Source organism: Glycine max, chromosome 5, assembly GCF_000004515.6.
Source record: "Glycine max cultivar Williams 82 chromosome 5, Glycine_max_v4.0, whole genome shotgun sequence".
NCBI classification, from domain to species: Eukaryota; Viridiplantae; Streptophyta; class Magnoliopsida; order Fabales; family Fabaceae; genus Glycine; species Glycine max.
Genome location: NC_038241.2, coordinates 36,255,930 through 36,275,911, shown reverse-complemented (window position 1 = coordinate 36,275,911; position 19,982 = coordinate 36,255,930). Strand labels below are relative to the sequence as shown.

Genomic DNA, 19,982 nt, shown 5'->3' with positions numbered 1-19,982 from the left:
TGCTAACCCAAAACATTTTAATTAAAATGAATTAATGGCTTAAATATATTTTTAGTATATTAGATTGGATTTAATGTTTATGCTTCATGATCAGTTTTGCATTATCGTCTAATTATAAATTACTTTGAATTACTTTTAAATAAATATTTTAAAAATCAATAAATTTATTATACATATAAGTTATGATTAGATGATTGTAATTGTAAAAAAAAATTTACATTGTGTTTATTTTCCAAAAATTAAAAATTTGTGTTTTTAATTTCTCAAATTAGTAAAATGTTTTAGTCTCTTGTGATAAAAAAAATACCACAAATTGTACATTTAAGTTGTCAAAAAATTAGTTAAGAGTGTATACCCTAATTTTGTCCGGAGGTAATCATTTACAAACATTTTGTAAGTGCTTAAAAATTTAAAAATATCAAATAGTAAAATAAAATAAGTTTAAGCAGTAAGTTAAAAAATAAATATATTATAGAAATTTGTTTCTAGTGTTTCTTTCCCGTGATCTACATTAATAATATTCTTGAAAAAAAAACCTTATAATGTAGAACACTAGAAAGCAGTATCATTTTTATTTTTTTTTTGAAAAAAAAAGAATTTGGCTCGTCAGCATCCTTACCATTTGAGTTAACAAATTAAACAACGTAGATTTACTTTCAACTCCAAAACATTAATACAATTATTATACTAGTGGCACGCTTAGCTTAAAAACTTCTAATTACCGGGGCTATAAAAAATCAATTAATTACCCTATAAACCATAACATCTTTTAAGGACAACGTTTAAGTTTTGACATGTCAACAAAGATTGATCAAATATAAAACATCCAAGATTAAAAAAAAAACAAGGATGACAAACTACGGCAGAAGTAGACACGGTTGGTGACTCACTTTTGTATTGACAAAATTTTCAAACGAATAAATATCCTTGATGTCTGGGTTTTAAGGCCAAAATCAACTGTTTTAAAAAAATAACTATAATTTATGGTCGAGATTATCCCTATTAACCAATTCGTAGCTTATGATGTTCTAAACATTTAACAACGGAGAGAAACTTAGGAAAATGATACAGGTATATAATTAAACACTCTAATTTAGGGCATATTAGTAACATTCCGGTCCCGAGATAGTGTATTTCTAAGTTCCCCGAAGTGTTTTGATTCCTATATAGTCACTCAAGCAGTTGAACATCTTGATTCCCCAGTTTGATGAATAAATATATTCAAAAGGGCGAATTGGACAAATGGGTTACCTACAGAGAAATGAATCAATATCAGCCTAACAAAAATTACCTTAGGAAGGAGATAATGTAGCAGTCAGGGGAAGAAAGGTGAATGACAAGAGAAACAGCATGGAAAAAATACAAACTGCACCATGACAGACTCACACTAAGAAAGTTTTTGATGGATACACTGCACCATGATAGGAAACTTTCGATGTTGAGTTCAACAAAGGATCAGGGATCAGGAATGTCAAAGTTGTTTAATACCTGAAAGTATAACAAGCACAATTAATATATATGCGTCTTATATGACTCCAAGAGTACTTCGTTTTGAAAGAATAAATACAAGATATTTAATGGAAAATCACAGGAAGAAAACACAGTGCCAGGTTCGTGTGGAACAGATAATTTATTGCTAGTAAGAAACAACCACTCGACAAAAAATATGGAACACTAAATTTCCATTCTGCAAATCCCTATTTAGCAATCATTTTACGCATACAATAAATACCCCTATTACATATAGGTTTTGACTACAGCGAAATTATTAAAAGAACAGAGGAATTGCAAAATTATGTGCTAACAATTGGCCATATTAAAACAAGCAGACATAATTTCAGGGATCAAAAGTACCTCAGGATGAACAATGCCAAAAGTGCCAATATGCTTTCCTTTGTAAATGATTCTAGATTGTCTACCAGCAAGAAACTAAGGCTCCTTCAATAGGCAAATGAGTTCATACACAAATTATCAGAAGCAGAGCGAGTCTTCCTTGCAAAAAAAGGACAATATAAAATACAGAAAACTTCGATGCAGTGTTATACACTTACATCTGACCGCTCAATATAATAACCCGATTTATCACCAGGTGAAACAAAGGGAACCCCATTCTTTTCCATTACTCTGTCCACCAAGCCATGAATTATCTGCATATCATTGGATAAACATTAAAACAAATCATCGAGTTATTTTTACCATGTATAGAGTAGTGATATTTATTTTTGATATCAATTTTTGTTGCGATTAAAGCCAGTTTAAATTCTAATCTCTTCTAGAGCTCTGATCAATCATAATGATAGGGATACATCAAATCAAATACTGAACATTTAATAACTTAAATTCAAGGAGCAAAGAACCAAATGAAGTGCCATGAACTCATTATTTAGTGTACCTCAAATCCAGCATTAGCACCACAGTACAGAGCAGCAAGTTGGCGAAGATTTTTTGCACCAACATCTCTTTGTTCATCCAAAACTGCTATATCACCTACTTCAAAAATCAGAAACAATTTTATAATAGAAATGTATTCTTACAAACTAGCAACAAAGTAGTAGGAAAAAAAAAATAGAAATGTATTGAATCAGAGAAAGAGTTAATTGAAGTTTGAATCTTTCTTTAGAAGAGACTAGGCATTTAAATATTTTTGTAATTGTATGAATTGCATATGTTAACTAATCATCAACTCATTTGAGGAGGAAAAATAGACTACCTTAGTTACCAATTGATCGCTGGACTAAGGCAACTTAGAGCCAATAAAAAAATTGTATTTGGCAGCAGACTTGCAAGGTAATATACTAATATCGTAATCTTTCTTCAACGCAGAAAGTTGACACTCCCATGATTTATGCATGAGTAAATACACACCAACAATTTATATAAAATGTGCCAAATAGACGCAAAATCAAAATAATTTTGGCAACAACATTGAATATCAAATGCGGGGTAAAATTTGTCAAGCAATACCAGTCAAATTCACATACTTTTTAACTCTCAAGTATTTTCATTTATAATATTCAAATTCATAGACTTGACATGTCCAATGGATCAAAAGTCCAAAAGGACTAAGCCTACACAGGAACTCCCACCATTGGGGTTGGGGAGGAACAGATGGAAGACTTTGAAGGTTGTAACTAGTCCAAGAGATATATTATCGGACGGGTGGATAACCTATTCATGGCAAACCACGTAATATAATGGGTTAATTTGTCCAATGCCATAGACACATCATGATTCATGTAATGTTGATAAATAACTGTTACAGAGCCACTATAACGCTATAACATGACGTTTTTTGACCTCTGCCATAGGCAATTTGGGAAGAGAGGCCCGCTAGAGTGGCACAATAGGCCACAATGAAATGTTTATATGGCGGAATTTCTGTGATATTCCTCCACCTGCCATAGATAACCTTGGATTCACGTTAACAAGGCATGCTCAATGCTATCTCTAATCATAGAATGATAACAATGTGAAAATTACATAATGATTTGGACAATAATTTTCAAAACAGATTCATAGAATGCAACATTAAAAGGATATAACTAAAATCAACGATAAAAAGATCAATCACCAAAAGGAAGAACTGAAAAGGATATAATTTACTATAACTAGGACTGAAATTCCATGTGGTTATTGAAAAGACTTGTGAGAAAAAGATCAATCACCCAAAGGAAGAACTGAAAAGGTACCTTTATGGGCTTTGGATGATCCTTGTTGTGAGCAACAATTTTCAAAATGCCAGGCATAAGACTAGTCCGCACAGCCTGAGTACATGTTAAATTTAAAAATTAAATTATATGAATTCAAGTAAAAAAATAAAGGGGAGAATATCACCATATCATTTTTATCCTAGTTAAAATTTTTAAAGAGCAGACAGCACAAAAAATAAAGGTGAAACTTCAGTAAGCTGGGAATGCACAACTTCAGATTGCAATGAGAAAAAAAACCGTCTGATGTAATGAGAAAAGATGATAAGTAAGCTTTGTCAAATTGATTTCTAGATGGCAGCCTGGATGCATCACCACTCCTATCAGATGCATGCTGTGACATGCTATTATTTTTTATTTTATTTTTTAAATAGAATTTAGCATGATTAGTGTATCTAAGTATAATTTCCTTTTCCAGTTTACAGAAAATACGCATGCATAAAAACAACAGTACCAAGATCATGACAATAAATGAACCACTTCATGAACCAAAATAAATAAACATTAAGATAAATAAAAGCTATCAGAACTCAGAAGAATTACACAAATGAAACAGTAAAACTTGAAAGGATAACAAGAAAGAATAAAACCCTCTAACAAGAACTATGCAATAAAAAGAAAAGAAAAAGAAAGGCTCTTTAAGCCATGCAATTTTTTCATTGCAATTAAATAAAGTTTGTTATAAACCTTAACATTGTCATCGATAAAGGAAGATAAAGTGGGTGAACCTCAAAGTCTGAAGACGGTTTCCAATGATAACTGCTTTAGATTTATCATCTTTGCGGTTAAGCATGGCAAAGTTTTCCTTTTTAGAGCAGAGTATAAATGTCAAGACCTCTGTGAAACCAATTAAAGCAACCTGAAAACAAGTTAGGAATAAAAGGATTCAGAATGATCAAAGATAACACAATGATAGACACATTTCAAGAAAAATTAAAGCATGAAATATTAACTAGCTTCAATCACAGGAGTAATGTGTTCTGTTATTTTGATTTATACCTCTTTTCTGATAAGATCACTGAGCTCATTCAGAGGAAGTAGAGTCAAGGAAGCAGCCAACCTCTTTGAGCCCTTATTATCTACTACTACTTTATCCTTAATAGCATTGAATCCATAAGCAATTGCCACATCCTATAGATAAAAGAAAACAAGAATAAAAAAGGCATGCCTTGTCATTGAAACATACACACAATGGCACAATAGATCCAATTCAAGAATGACAAAGCCTGTCACTATCAATACCTCCATAACATCACATGGGTGAAGAACATCACTTCTAGAAGAAGGTACAGATACCACAATGTTACACTGCTTATTATGAGATGCACACTGCTTGGCATGCAATTGCATCCGATTTAAGTACTTAGTGACCTGAAGGAAGGTGGGAAGATTATCAAACGATAATTACAAGTTAAAAATATTTGTTTCACTTGCTGTTAAAAACCTGAGAGCATTGAATCTTGTGCTAGAGACAAGCAACTGCAATATAAAGACAACTAACTAGATACAAATTAAGGAAATTTCACATGAACAAACGAATTAATCAACCACAGAAGTAAAATGGCTGTATAAAAGAAAGCAGTCACCTGGTAAATGTATATAAAAAAAAACTTGGTTGTTTAAATACATACAGAAATTAAATCCTTAAGACAATATGGGTAAATTTACAATCACAATTAACATTTGGAAAGAACAGGGACAGAAAGCTGTAAAAATTGCATTTTTTATTTTAACATGAATGTCTCAGATGTCAGATATTAAATATGTTAATAGTAAGCTTAAATGAGTTATCAATAGTCAATTTGCAAGTGCAGGAACACGCCACTCATATGAAGCAGCAAAATAATTACCTCTTCCACCTCCAATGATACCCCAATCAATCCATTAATGTAAGATAGAGAAACTTCCATATTGTAGACAGATAAATCAGGGTATATGTTTGACTTGCCATCAGAAGAAATCACTTCAACTGGTTCAATGACAAAATTGATGTATGGAACCTTCAACCTGAATCAGGAATTGAATAGCTCTTACAAGAACTCAAAATAGAAGAGAATACACTGATATAAAAATTAAAGGAGAAAGAAAGGAATGAGATTATTTGTTCTGCCACAATGATGTTGTTTTGTCAGCAACGAGATAATGAAATGTGCATAAATTGAAGAATATCATAGTAAAATACACAAAAAATTAGGTGATGTTTTTTTTTTATATATATATAAAAATAAAACAAAGATGATTTTTGTGGTCTTCTTCTTTTTCATTGGTTTCACTAGTGAAGCAATTGACATGATACTAACGGCCAATGGGACAATTCAGACAATTCAGCCACAAGACTCCAAATGATTAGAAAACTTTTTCATGATTTCGTAACTATATTTTACTTGGATGAAGCAATCGACACGATACTAACAGCCAATGGGAGAATTCAGCCACAAGCCTCCAAAATATTAGAATATTAGGAAACTTTCTCATGATTTCATAACTATATTTTACTTGGATGAGAGGATCACCTTTATTCTGAGGTTAAGCACACATGGTATCTTCAAATTGATTACTATCTTCCTACACTGGTTTTACTAAAACAATAATTCTTGATTACATTTATTTACTTTAGTCTACGGTTCGAGTCCGGATAATTCTAATATTGAGACTACTAATATTTACATTTCCTTGTAGAATAGATCTCATTACTAATACTATACTAATACTAAAAAAGAATAGAACAAAAACAATCTTTAAATTTTTATCGAAACATATTAATATTCCATAGAATAATACTGATAGTATATTCAGATACTTGTCTAAAAAAATTTATACTTTATAATTTATACTTAACAATTAATACTAATCCGGTATATTTTTCACATTCAGAGGAGCAATACGTTTCTTCTTTCCGAATATGATATTTTTTGGGCATTTCTAATAATATCAAGTTTTATTTCTATTTTGACATTTCTCATTTCTGGAATTTTAGCTCCGATTAGCCAGGGACTAGAGAAATTTCTGCGTTTTTTTTTCCTTAAAAAAAGTTAACTGCATTTTTTGTAATTATTTATTATGCTCTTCCCTTTCTTTCCTATAAGTCATCTTTAATCAAATTACATTTATTAAGAAAATTGATCAAATTAGTCAATAATCTTAAATTTAGAAAAGTAATCTTACTTTTTAAAATTCCCCTAATCATAAGAGTAACATTTTTTTAATTGTAATACTATTAATATAGCCAACACTGTTGGAAGGACATTAGTTAAAAAATAAATAAATAAATGAAAAGCAATCACAAATCAATTAGGAGTTATGAGACTAAGAGAGGGTTTTAATTTTTACATAATGATAAAATTTATGAACTAAAATTGTTCAATTAAAAAAATATAAAAAAAGTAAAGAATCCAAAAATTTCATTTAATCATGCTTGTATTATTTACTAATATTGAATAGAAGAAACATAAACTTATGAATTGATTTCTCGATCAACTTATGAAGGCTCCTCCCCAGTCCCAATTGCAACTTGAGACAGATGCATGTTACTGAAAATAATGGGCCGGGCTTCCCATGGGATTTGGGCCACAGAGCCCAAGAAAACTGCGGATCATGACATCACACTCTCGTTCCATCTTAGTACTCAGGAGAGGGGAAAACAGAGATTTTGATTACAAGGGGAAAAGAAAAGAGATTCTGAGACTGAAAGTAAATCGAAGCAGAGAAGAAGAAAGAAAGAAAGATGGTGAAAGTGGCGACGTACTTCGCGATGACGCTAGGAGCCTTCGTGTTCTGGCAGTCCATGGACAAGCTCCATGTCTGGATCGCTCTCCGTCAAGACGAAAAGGTTTATTCCTTTCTCTCATTTTCACTCTCCTCCAATGAAAAAGCCCTAGATATCTTCTAACATATGATTATTATAATTTCCTACCTAACTCAATTTAACTGTATTTTAGAATTCCATTTCGTAGATACATTATTTTGAACCTTTCAGCAATGGTTCGTGTTATTTGATCTATCTGTGCTGTATGCCTGTATCTCTAAGTACGAATGCTATTTGTTCTGTACTTTTTTTACCCTCTTTCTGTATGGTAATCTGTCTCAGAAAGAGAGGTTGGAGAAGGAAGCCGAGATCAGAAGGGTTAGAGAAGAATTATTGCAGCAGCAGGCCAGTCAGAAGGATTCTCTTTCTTGAATTTGAATTATGTTGTAATTTTGCCTTGTGCTTTGTAATTTTCCTTGTTTTTGTTTTTCCAATGCAATGTTCTTGTGCTCGAATAAATTCTGGTACTCCCGAGCACTTCAAATTTAATTGCGTGGATTTCTATTTGTTCCTTTACACATGCACTTGTTTCATAAACTGCTATGTGTCAGTAATTCTTGGAACACTTCACTCTGCTTATGATTTATGAACCAGATTTTAAGCGTTTAGATGAATTGTTGCAGTCATACTTGAACCTTTTATTCTTCATTGAAAGTGTGAGATTTGGAATTCAACCATCGGATCATGTGTTGAAGTGACTGGAGTAAAAGTCTCCAATCTCTAGTTTGTTGATCTGACTGTGGTGCATAACTCATTTGCTGCTGTTGTTTCTCCTGAATAATGAATATAGTCTTACTTGCTCTACAATTCCCTCATTGTTTGTGGTTTATTCAGATATACAAGTATAACTGGACAAATTGGCCTGTTTAAAAGTAAATTGTAGAGTGGAGAATCAGTATCAAACAATTGTCTGCGGCCTTTCTTCAACCTCTTTCTCATACTTGTCCTACAGGATTTTGAGGTTAAATTGAGCCATCTAGGAATTATGAAGAAGTGGCAATACTAACTGGAATAAGCAAGTGTCAAAATGATGTTATACATGTTTAACTCTTGCTAAGGTGTTGACTTAATAGCAATCGTAGGCAAGTGGTTCGAATACAAGTAGATTTTCTTGTTAGCTTTTGCAGTCTATAATAGAAGATTTAAACAGAATAGTGAATAGTGGGGTGCCACTATTGTGCTATGGCTGCGCATTGTAGCTGCCAGACACTACAGGGAACTCCCAGCTTTGGGTGGATAGTGGCTGAATTGCAGTAGACAGCACAGCTGTACCAATAAGTGGCAAAAATATGATTGTTCCACCTTCTCTTCGGATCCATAATCCACTTTTAGGGTTACTTTTATGATTTCACATTCTCTTCTTCAGAACCCTGTTAGTTTTATGTTGACTTTTGACTAAACCCAGTTGCTCATCTTCATCAATCTTCGACCATCTTATTTTCTGGCCAAGGTCAGCTCTTCAGTTTGCATTCTCTTCTCTGTTCTAGCCTGCCTCTTTTTACACAATTTGCAGGCTATTCTGTCATTCCTATGCCCTGTTCAGAGAACCTTGTGATATGAGTAATTGTCCCAAGCATTTGTCTCTAGTACTTTTTACAGAAGTGTGCATGGTAAAAGTTGATGACTCTTGCTACTGCTTAGTTATTAGTTACGCATTAAATTTATGATCATTGTGTGTTTAGGCTACGGACTAATGATGGGTATGTCTTTAATTTTGAGTTTTTTTTTTTATAATGAGTATTTATGTGTGAACTGTGTAGCATAATTGTTTGCATTCTATCTATTACAAAAAAACACTGGAGTAGTACTTTCTAAATTCAGGTTTTGTTAAATAATATTTGAAATTCAATCCAACACCTGTATTGTTATGTACGCTACATGTTACAATTTAATTGGACTGAATTGTTACTTGTACATAAGAACTTCTAGAATAGAGACACCAACTTCCTCTCTGGTATATGTAGTCATGAGCTAATTGAGTTGTCTGCTTTTCTGTTGATGGTTAATGTTATGATAAGGAAATACATTTAAATCATGTATGCAGTAAGTATTTTTATTTGTAGATTTTACCTATTGGATGGAATCATGTGTTTATTATGGATATTCCTAGTTTCTGTGGTACAAGTAAAAATAAGACGATAGGTTGATTTCTATGGACAGGTTCTATTGGCATTTTGCCATAGAATATTTCACTCTTTCCCTTTACTAGCTATCAGTGATAGAGGCGATACTCCTCTCTCGTTTTCTAGTGTATGGCAACTACCTAGTGCAAAGGTGTAATACAATGGATGTCTGATGTCTATAATGCACGTGTATTTTAGTGCTGAGAATGTTTACTCTTTCGCTGCACAAGTGAAATTTTTTGTGTGGTGGTGATAGTGTGATACTCCAACACTTATTTGTTTCCTTGTATATTGCAATTGCCTATTGACAGTGTGATATTCTTAACAGTTGTTTACCATTTCGCTGCACAAGTGAAATATTTTATTGTGGTGGTGATAGTGTGATACCCTGTCGCTGCATTAGGTCTATTTCACACATAGGACATATACAATACTCTGGTTGTAATTATTAGTGCTTCCCTTGCTAGTTACTTAAAGTCTTAAATTGTAGTAATCAATCAGGAGAATAATGGTTAATTCGCGCGGACTTGATTCATGCTGTGCTATACCGTGCAAATCCAGACATACATGAGACTATTGAAGTTTTACCCAATTAGATAGGGATAGAAAGAAAAGAAGATTGAGTGGGCATTTTCGTTTTTGGGAAAAGTACTGAATGCTCCCTGGGCCTAATGTGTTGTTGGGTTACCCAGTTATCTCATTAAATGCATGTTTGAATATGTATTTGTAAAATTTATTTTGAATGAGCACGATTTGTTAGACTTGATTTTGAATCAAAGTTGTATTAATAAATAATTTTGATATACAATCTATTTTGAATTTTATAATTGAAATTGATTGAGTGTGTAATTACCGAAATAAGTTGAGTCTTGTTAAAAGTATACATGAAACAAATAATACGACTAAAGTTGTACATAAAATAAATAATGACTCAAATTTGTGTTGAAGCAAAAGCTACTTCTAATAGCTTCAATGAAAATTGAGCTTAAAATTTAGGATTAAGTTTTCAACATAATTGAAAATATTATGGCCAATGAAAAAAGTCACGTTCCACCAATCCTAAACTCGAGTCGGGCCATCTAAACGTGAAAATGTATCCTATCTTAATTCATGATATAACAACTAAAACAACAGGAAAAAAAGACAGTAGAAGGCTAAACTAAAATAACATAGAAAGACAACATTAAGAGATAATAATAATGATGATAATAAAGATGATGATAGGAAATGAAAAAAAGTTATTAAATCTTGTAATAAAAGTTTATGTACATTAGACAATTTTTAGTGTAAATTTTTTCAAAATGTAAATAAAATAGAAATAATTTTTAATATGACTTTTAAGATAATTATTTTAATCGTTAATAAATTATTATATAATGATTTATTTATTAGATGAGAATGTAATTTTTTTGTCAATGTATATATTATTTATTAGAAAACTAATCACAATCATAAATTATGTGTAGAAACTATTATATAATGATAAAATAAAATAGAAATATAAAAGTGAATTAACTGAGAGGGAAAAAAAAGAACAGTGAGTCTCAACTTTTAAAGCAAATATTTAAATTTATAATATAGGACAGAAATAAAAAATTTTAAGATTAAGATATTTTCTTTTAATTTATATTTTTGAAAGTTTATTTAAATTAAAAACTACCGACAGTTTTTTTTCTTGATGGAGGTTCGTGTCAAGGTACCAGGAAACAAAAAAAAAGTTACAAAGCGCTTAAAATATTCGTTTTAGGTTGGCCCTCACAACAAGTCCTTCAAATCGATCAAGTAGCCCCATTTGTGGGTCCCAACGACAAATGAATGTGACGTCATGCCGTGCAATGCATCCATATTACTGTAAGGCTTTGGGGCAACCCAAAAATTAATGAATTAAAATTTAAAATGATAAAAAAAGAAGAAAAAAAAGAAAGACTGATTAATCATTTTTTATTCTGAACATATAAATGATAAATCATTCATAATTTGATTTCTTAAAAATATAAAATTTAAATCCATGAATAATATGATAATTTTGTCGTATTATTAAATCTATGAAATTATTTTATTATTAAGTTATAATATTTAAGTATTAATTTAATAATAAAATATATTTTTAAGAATTAATTTAATATTAAATTATCATTACACATTATATAATTGTCATAATTTATACACATTTAATAACTAATTTTTTTTTTAAAGAACTAAATTGTGATTATACCAAAATAGTCATCTACCTGAGAAGAAAACAAGAGAGTCTAGGAGAGAGAGAAGGAAGGTAGTTGTTTAAAGCATGTTTTGGAACCGAACAGAATGATGATGATCGAGTTAATGGGACCTGCACCTTTCAGTTGAGATGGATGTAGCAATCACCAACCATTTCAATTTGTCTATTTCCTTCTTTCACTTGGGAGCAAAGCCTCTGTCACCATCACTTACACCTTCTTCTTCCTTGTTCCGCTTTTCACGACCATGATCCTCTGCTTCACGCTTACTCTCGGATCTCAGTCGCAGATCCACCTTCAACGTTCACCACCTTTTCAATCTTTCTCATGGATCCCTCTACTTCTCGTCCAGCTGTAGTCATCGATAATGGCTCCGGGTACCACTTTCCTCCATTTCTATCACCCAATTCCCTTTCTATGCATTATGCTATTTTTTTTCTCTGTCAATATGTGGACACCATGTGTTTGTTGAAATGCCCCAATGCAGTTTTCTTAGTTTTAGGACTAGAATTGTCTGTAATATTCATTACCCGAATTCCTGAATTTGGAAGTGATGTTTTTTTGCAGTTATACTAAGATGGGGTTTGCTGGTAATGTTGAGCCATGTTTTAATGTTCCGACAGTGGTTGCAATTAACGAGTCCTTTCTTAATCAATCGAGGAATTCCTCTAAAGGCAATTGGGTTGCCCAGCACAATGCTGGCGTAATGGCAGATCTTGATTTCTTCATTGGGGATGAGGCCCTCTCCAAATCTCGATCTAGCAGCACTTATAATCTCAGCTACCCAATTCAGCATGGCCAGGTTGAGAATTGGGATGCCATGGAGCGCTTCTGGCAGCAGTGCATATTCAACTATTTGAGGTGTGATCCAGAGGATCACTATTTTCTCTTGACGGAGAGTCCATTGACTTCGCCAGAGAGTCGCGAGTATACTGGGGAAATCATGTTTGAGACGTTTAACGTACCTGGACTTTACATTGGTGTGAATTCTGTGCTTGCTCTTGCAGCTGGTTACACAACATCTAAGGTTGGTAATTGGTACACAGCTAGAAAAAAAATTGGGAATTATGTTGAATATAGAATTGGATTTGGATGATTATCTTGAATGCTTTACATATTTAATATGATCTCAGCAGCAACACGGTTGGTAGTTATCTAAACACAAAATGCACATTATCAGCCCCTGCAATTTGACACATTTGGATGCTTTCACTTGAAACCAAGAGTGAACCATACTGTAGAATATGAACTGTTGTGGTTGTTTTGCATTATTACATGCGCATATGATAATTTATCAGCTCCCCCGATTATGTTGAATATAAAATGTAGAATATGAAGTTGGTTATGCATAATTTTACTTGAACTTGATAACAGTACCATAGGAGCTATCAAGATATTTTGTTTCTTATTATATCTATTTTATTTTAAGAATATTTTCATTTATGGCTGATCTGAAATCCTTCATAGTGCGAGATGACTGGAGTTGTAGTGGATGTTGGAGATGGGGCTGCTCATGTTGTACCTGTTGCAGACGGCTATGTTATTGGCAGTAGCATCAAATCGATTCCCATTTCTGGAAAGGATATTACTCTTTTTGTGCAGCAGCTTATGCGGGTAGGAAATCCTTGTGGTATAAATTTAAAAGTTATTGTGCTCTTCTTGTTAATGTTGAAGGATCTCACAAACTACCATTTACATAGCTAGTGAAATCAATTGTAATAATCCATATCCAATTGCCAATCTGCATTTTTCCAAGCCAGATTCACAACCTGTTGTGTTGACATTGCTTCATGCAGGAAAGAGGAGAAAATGTACCACCAGAAGACTCTTTTGAAGTGGCACGGAAAGTGAAGGAAATGTATTGCTACACCTGCTCTGACATTGTGAAGGTGGTCTTTAGTTCAATACTTAGTTCTTTGACAGAATCATTTGAGGAGTTTGTGGTGTTTCTCTGCCAATAGTTTTGTTGCCTCTGCCATTAGTATATCGAGTGTCGATAAATTGTCACTACTTTAATTTGCTTTTCTTTTTTGTGAATCAAGGGATGTAACTAAAGTTATCTTTTAAACTTGTTAATTTTCCTACATAACCAGACTCATTTTCTCTCAGGAATTTAATAAGCATGACAAAGAGCCAGCCAAGTATATCAAGCACTGGAGAGGTATTAAACCAAAGACGGGGGCACCATATTCCTGTGATATTGGCTATGAACGATTTCTTGGCCCTGAGGTTTGTTCTATGGCTGCTCTTTGAATTTTCTCTATTATGGATAACTGAATCTTTCTTAGGGGACACCTCCGGATTGTTCTATGGCTACTTGTTTTATACCTATTTTTAGTATGACTTTTTTAGTATGATCTTTCTAAGATCCTGACTTCCTATCATTAATATCCAGCTTAACAGAGGGGGGTTATACAGAAAAGTGGTAAAAAGTAAAAGAGGCCGAAGTACTAGCGTGGGAAGGGGCAAGGGAGGCTTAAGTACAAGCAATGTAGACTGGTTGGGGTTTGAATCTAGGATGAACTGATCAAGTAGTCTCCATCTCTCAGAGTCTTGATACCGCTTATCTATGTATAGCTATTAGTTCCACTTGATCTTGTTCCCTAAACTACTGAAGAATTAATGAAAATATAGTAGTGCCTTGGTCTAATTGTGGAGCTAATCCATGGGTTCAGTTTGGGTCATAATGTTAACAGGATCAGTCATATTAACATATCTGTATGCTTTCCCTATGATTTCTGCAGATTTTCTTTAATCCTGAGATATATGGCAGTGACTTTACCACCCCTTTGCCAGTTGTAATAGACAAGTGCATTCAGTCTGCGCCAATTGACACAAGGAGATCATTATACAAGGTGAAGTACCTTTACTTATTAACGTGTATATAATTAAGCTCCAAGAGTGCTTTTAAATTTTAGTTAACCAATTTTTATTATAAAATTAGTGATTTTCTTAGGCCAAATGTTAAGCTTGGGGCATTTTTTGTTGTTGGCCTGATGGAATACAATAGTGTCAAATGTTATATATATAAGTCCACAATCCCAGCCATGATATTTAATTTCTGATCATATAAATTTCAAGCCCTTTAGTTTACATGTTCTTAATGATTGAATTCTTCACCTCTTTCCTATTTTGTCTTTTTTACTTCAGAATGTAGTGTTGTCTGGAGGTTCAACCATGTTCAAGGATTTTCACAGGAGGTTGCAACGTGATCTAAAAAAAATAGTGGATGCTCGTGTCCTTTTATCTGAAGCGCGCTTGAATGGGGAGATAAAAGTAAGAGTTAATAGGTACCTTTAGATCATATTTGCATTGATGATTCTCTTCCTCTCACACACAGACAGATACTAAATTCTTTATAATTTATATAAACCTTGCTTGCACTAGTCGTATGGACTAAACCAATCAACAGCCAATACATCATTATGTTGTATTAAATAATTGCATAAATCCTTGTCATGTAATTATTTTCCATTGAAATTAGTGATGTGTTGGTTGTTAATTGTATTTTGGAAGGTCTGACTGCTATATATTTATTGCTTTGGCCTGGCATTTACTTTTTTATATTTGGAACCTACAGTCGCAGCCAGTGGAGGTAAATGTACTCAGCAATCCAATCCAGAGATATGCAGTTTGGTTTGGAGGATCAGTGCTTGCGTCAACACCTGATTTTTTTACGGTATGCATTTCTGACAATTTTTTTTTGGGGCGAGGGTGTTAAGAGGTTCAGTGCTTCCAATGTGGGGCTCAAGTTCCATACCTTACAATTTAATCTTGACATCCCACCTTGCTCCACAGCCCTGGTCGCCCATGCAGGCTGGCTGTCAGTGTGATGTCTGTAGTTGGTTGTCAATGCCTCTTTATCTGGCATTAATAACCAGGATTTTTGTACGCTTTGCCATATGATTAAACGAATTTATGATTGAATACATGGTATTGCTTGCCAAGTTTAGAAATATAGAACTTGACCAGTGCAAAATATGACCGAGTTTTTTTTTTCCATCCCTGTGGACTGCAATGTGTTTTCTTGTGATAATGCCATTCTCCTTGGGAGTGTCCATAATTTGTTAATGCTTCTTTTAATCCTTCCAATAAATCTCGATGCAAGTTTTACAATATCTGGTCCATTGTGCAGGCTTGTCATACAAAGGCAGAATATGAGGAGTATGGAGCAAGCATTTGCCGGACAAATCCTGTTTTCAAGGGAATGTATTAAATCAACAACAAATTAGTTGATTATCGATGCAGTTATATGATAAGACTGTTGAATGAAACAGCTGGTTATCGTTATCCTCAATTCACTTCCTGGGCTTTCTTCCCACCTATATTCAGGGTGGCAGAAGTGAGTGTAAAATATGTGTATTAAGTGAAAATATGCGTTTGTTTTTATTCCATTCCTAGGTAGTCAGTTTCACAGGGTTAATACAGCTGTCAGCAGATCCAGACGATACTTAATGGTTAGATAGAATTTGATCTTTGACAAAGCTGGTTGAGCTGAATTGCAAATTTTGGGGTTCAGCTTAGAGTTTGATGAAGTTCTGCATTTTTTGTCATTCATTGATGGGACTGATAATACCATGAAGCACTTTTCTAGGTAGTAAGTTAAATTCATTTTGATTGAATTGTAATAAGCACCAGTGCAGGTTAGATTTATGTTTACGCTAAATCGTGATTCATATATTTTTGCACTTTTGGGTACATAATGTACAATTGTATTTTGTTTACTGATGATCAAAGCCAGAAATAATTTTTTTGCCACATTGGAATTTGAAATCATTCTCCCAACATTTTTTATGTAATAATATTAATAGCTATTTTCTTTCTGGTAGCACATTGACCCGTTGGTGAAAGTGGCTGAAGGCCTAGCCATTTGAATTTGCTATTCTTTTTCCCTTTTCGTTGCCGGTAAAAATGATTCCCATTTCAATTCAAATAATAATTCCTTGTCAGTATCTAATAAATATCTTAATAAGTATTTATAATAATAAAAAAAGATTAAAATAAATTAATCAAACTTATCATGCAACATTTTTTAAAATTCATCCAACTTTTTACACGAAATCTATGATTTTAATAGAAATTGACCTCAAATGTCTTGATATGTAAGGTGTGTGCTCTCCTTGGAACATTTAATTCACGTGTGTACAATGATATCTAATAAAAAGAAGTTTGAAGTTGTCCGTATAGTTCTTTCTCATCGATGGTAAATATTATATAAAAAATAATCATTTTGAATTTGTTTTCCTCAAAAGACCACTAAATTATTTATCAAAATCAGCTAAATCAAATACTTCATGATAATATTTTCTAGAAATCTGTCAGGGAGCCTCAATGTCTCTTTACAATTCAATCATCCCAATTTTAGACATTTTTTTATCTTGCCCTTGAAGCTTTATTATAATGTTTAAACATTCATTACAGGTGAACTTCAATAATTGATAACTGATAAGTGATATGTAACGAATCAAGTATACAGAAGTGTTAGGTTGGCATAACTAATCTAGGTTATTTCCCGCGTCTTCTTTATCACAAGAAATCACTGTAAATCATTCGATAACATTTTGATATTTTTTTTACATCACGTATATTTTTGACTTTTAGTTTATCCTTTTCAAGCTAGATATAACTGAAAATATTCTTTCTAAATATTTAATGTAATTGAATAATTAATATTTAAATTGAAAGTTTTAATTTATAAGCTAAAATAATCTCACATGCAGTTGATTTACGTGCTTGAGACCTCGGTGAAATAACATTTTAATATTAATTATAACTCTTCTGTATATTGAATTACAATATACATAAATACACTTCTAATACTTGCATGCTCTATCTTTGCATGATTGCATGCAACCTTCGGAGCGGCAATGATGAGAACTCAGAAATAGAAGAAGCCGGCAAGAGCAGCAGAGGCAGCTCCGGCGACGGCGGAGAAGTGACCAAGGGAGGAAGAGGCAGCGGCGCTGGAAGGAGAACCACCCTTAGCATTGTCGAAAGCACCGGGAGGCACGGGTCCACCAATGGGTGCAGCCACGACGCTGTTGGGTGAAGAAGCCGCGCCGCTGGCCGCGGTAAGGGCTCCGATGGAGTAATCATCGTCCTCATAGTCATCGGCAGAGGCCTCTGGTGCTGGTGCTGGATTCTTAGCACAGGCCAAGCCAATGATGGCGAACATCACCACGGCAAGAACCACAACACGGCGTGCACGAGCCATTTTTGAAGAAAAATAATGAATTAATCTGTTGCTTTGTTGTGCAGTTTTTCTCTAAGGAAAGGGAAATATTAGAGAAACTCTGCAATGCAAGGAATATATTGTGGTTGCGGAAAGGTCCTAAGGAGAGGGTTCATATATTATAGGGTACGTTTGCAATGTGTGAGGGAAGCCGTTGGTTACGGTTTATTTTTTTGCTATTTAAGGTAAGGAATATATATACTATATATAGGATATGGGAATGTGCTGATCTCTGCATGGAAGAGGGAAACAACACAACAACGTTGTTGGATTTGTTTGTTTGTTAAGGTTGTACTATATTTATGGTGTGCTAAATAAATCTTTATTCCCTTTCAGGAATGCGGCATTGCAAGTTGCAACAATGGCAAAGAATATAGGGGACATCCTTGCTGGCCGTTCATATATTAGCATCTTTTTTCCTGGGGTGTATAAATAGATTTTGAATTTAAGTCAATTCTATAAATAAAAATAATCAATATTTTTATTTTGTTGTTAGACTATGGGAATTAATTAAAGAGATAAGATTTCAAAAAGAATTTAATTTCAATACACTATTAACATGAAAATGAAAAGACCTTTTTTACCTTGTGAATCAATTAAAAATCAAAGAGTATTTTTAAAATAATCATTATTATAAAAGCCAAACATCCTTATCATATAAAATAATTTATAATTAAATAACTCTGAAAAAAATATTCTTATATTATTTGTTCATTCTGATTAAATTATTTTTAAGATGAAATTAAAATTATAGAAATTAATTATTTGAATCAAGAAATATTTATAGATATAACGTGTTAAATTAAAACAATTAAGTTTTGAATCCAGATTATAATAGTTTTAAAATTTATCTAAAAAATATATTTATCTTTTATATGATTTTTTATAATTCAAATAAAATATTCCATGTTGGAAAAGTCACGCGTTTTAATCAGGAAGTATTTTTTTGTAAAAGTAAAAAAAAAAAACTAATTTCTAATAAAGAAGATAATTAAAATAATAAAATAATAAAATAATAACAAAATTTATATAGGGATATATTGTATTTAACAATTTTAACCTTCTTTCTTTTTCTGATTGACACACACGAGGAAAAGGATTAATAACTACAAAATTTAATTTTACTTCCCTCCATGTATTAAATAACAGATTTTTCCTTCATACGAAAGTATGTGGATAAATTTGTAAATTTATTCTAATTTAATTAGTAATTTCTAAGTTAAGTACTAAAAAAATTATTATTCATAATGGTTCTACTTTTTTTAATAGTATTCTTTTGAAAAATTAATTATTATTCATATGATTCTACTTGACTACAATATAATTGTTTCTTATGAAATCAAAGATATATGTAATTCATAAAAGAATCCTTCATAGGAAATAAAGTATTATGTTGATCTGCCATATTTTTTTACAATGAACTTTTTGGAGAAACTTTTAAAAGATTTGTATTTTTTTTAAAATTATTGATATTTTTTAAAAAATAAATTAAGTTTCATTTTAATATTTAAATTGTTGTATAAATTAACTTCGTTTTTTTATCATAAAAAAGCTTCGTTTTAATAAAATGAGAAAAACAGTATTTTGTTTTACTAAAAAGGTTATTAGTTGGTAAATAATATCATAAAAATTTTATTATTAATTTTTATTTTAGGTTAAAATCAGTATATATATATATATATATATATATATATATATATATATATATATATATATATATATATATATATATAAAGGATCAAATCGTATCTAGACAATTATTATATCATTCTACAATTTTCAGGTAGATAATATCTTCTTAAAATTTATTATTGGATTAAAAATTCATTTTACATAGATCACATATAAAATTTCATATTAATATAAAATTATTTGTTATCTCGTTTATATAAATTA

At 32.1% G+C, this 19,982-nt stretch overlaps 2 protein-coding genes and 1 pseudogene across 2 annotated transcripts; 2 read left to right on the top strand and 1 right to left on the bottom strand.

Annotated features, from left to right (window-relative positions):
* Nucleotides 1-1,221: 1,221 nt before the first annotated feature.
* LOC100787758 (phenylalanine--tRNA ligase beta subunit, cytoplasmic-like) lies at nucleotides 1,222-7,324 on the bottom strand (annotated as a pseudogene).
* On the top strand, nucleotides 7,321-8,120 carry LOC100781005 (uncharacterized). Its single transcript, XM_003524983.4, has 2 exons — nucleotides 7,321-7,536; nucleotides 7,795-8,120. Exons 1-2 carry the CDS (start codon nucleotides 7,432-7,434, stop codon nucleotides 7,882-7,884), a joined length of 195 nt encoding a protein of 64 aa, XP_003525031.1. The 5' UTR covers nucleotides 7,321-7,431; the 3' UTR covers nucleotides 7,885-8,120.
* A 3,748-nt stretch (nucleotides 8,121-11,868) lies between these two features.
* Nucleotides 11,869-16,554, top strand: LOC100780462 (actin-related protein 3). The gene is made up of 9 exons (XM_003524982.5): nucleotides 11,869-12,231; nucleotides 12,422-12,881; nucleotides 13,322-13,468; nucleotides 13,651-13,743; nucleotides 13,964-14,083; nucleotides 14,599-14,709; nucleotides 15,005-15,130; nucleotides 15,435-15,533; nucleotides 15,990-16,554. Exons 1-9 carry the CDS (start codon nucleotides 12,182-12,184, stop codon nucleotides 16,068-16,070), a joined length of 1,287 nt encoding a protein of 428 aa, XP_003525030.1. The 5' UTR covers nucleotides 11,869-12,181; the 3' UTR covers nucleotides 16,071-16,554.
* Nucleotides 16,555-19,982: the final 3,428 nt, after the last annotated feature.

Coding starts and splice junctions, on each gene's coding strand:
- LOC100781005 (XM_003524983.4), top strand. CDS start 7,432: ATGGTGAAAGTGGCGACGTACTTCGCGATGACGCTAGGAGCCTTCGTG. Junction 7,537..7,794: donor CTCTCCGTCAAGACGAAAAG/GTTTATTCCTTT, acceptor AATCTGTCTCAG/AAAGAGAGGTTGGAGAAGGA.
- LOC100780462 (XM_003524982.5), top strand. CDS start 12,182: ATGGATCCCTCTACTTCTCGTCCAGCTGTAGTCATCGATAATGGCTCC. Junction 12,882..13,321: donor CTGGTTACACAACATCTAAG/GTTGGTAATTGG, acceptor AATCCTTCATAG/TGCGAGATGACTGGAGTTGT. Junction 13,469..13,650: donor TTGTGCAGCAGCTTATGCGG/GTAGGAAATCCT, acceptor TGCTTCATGCAG/GAAAGAGGAGAAAATGTACC.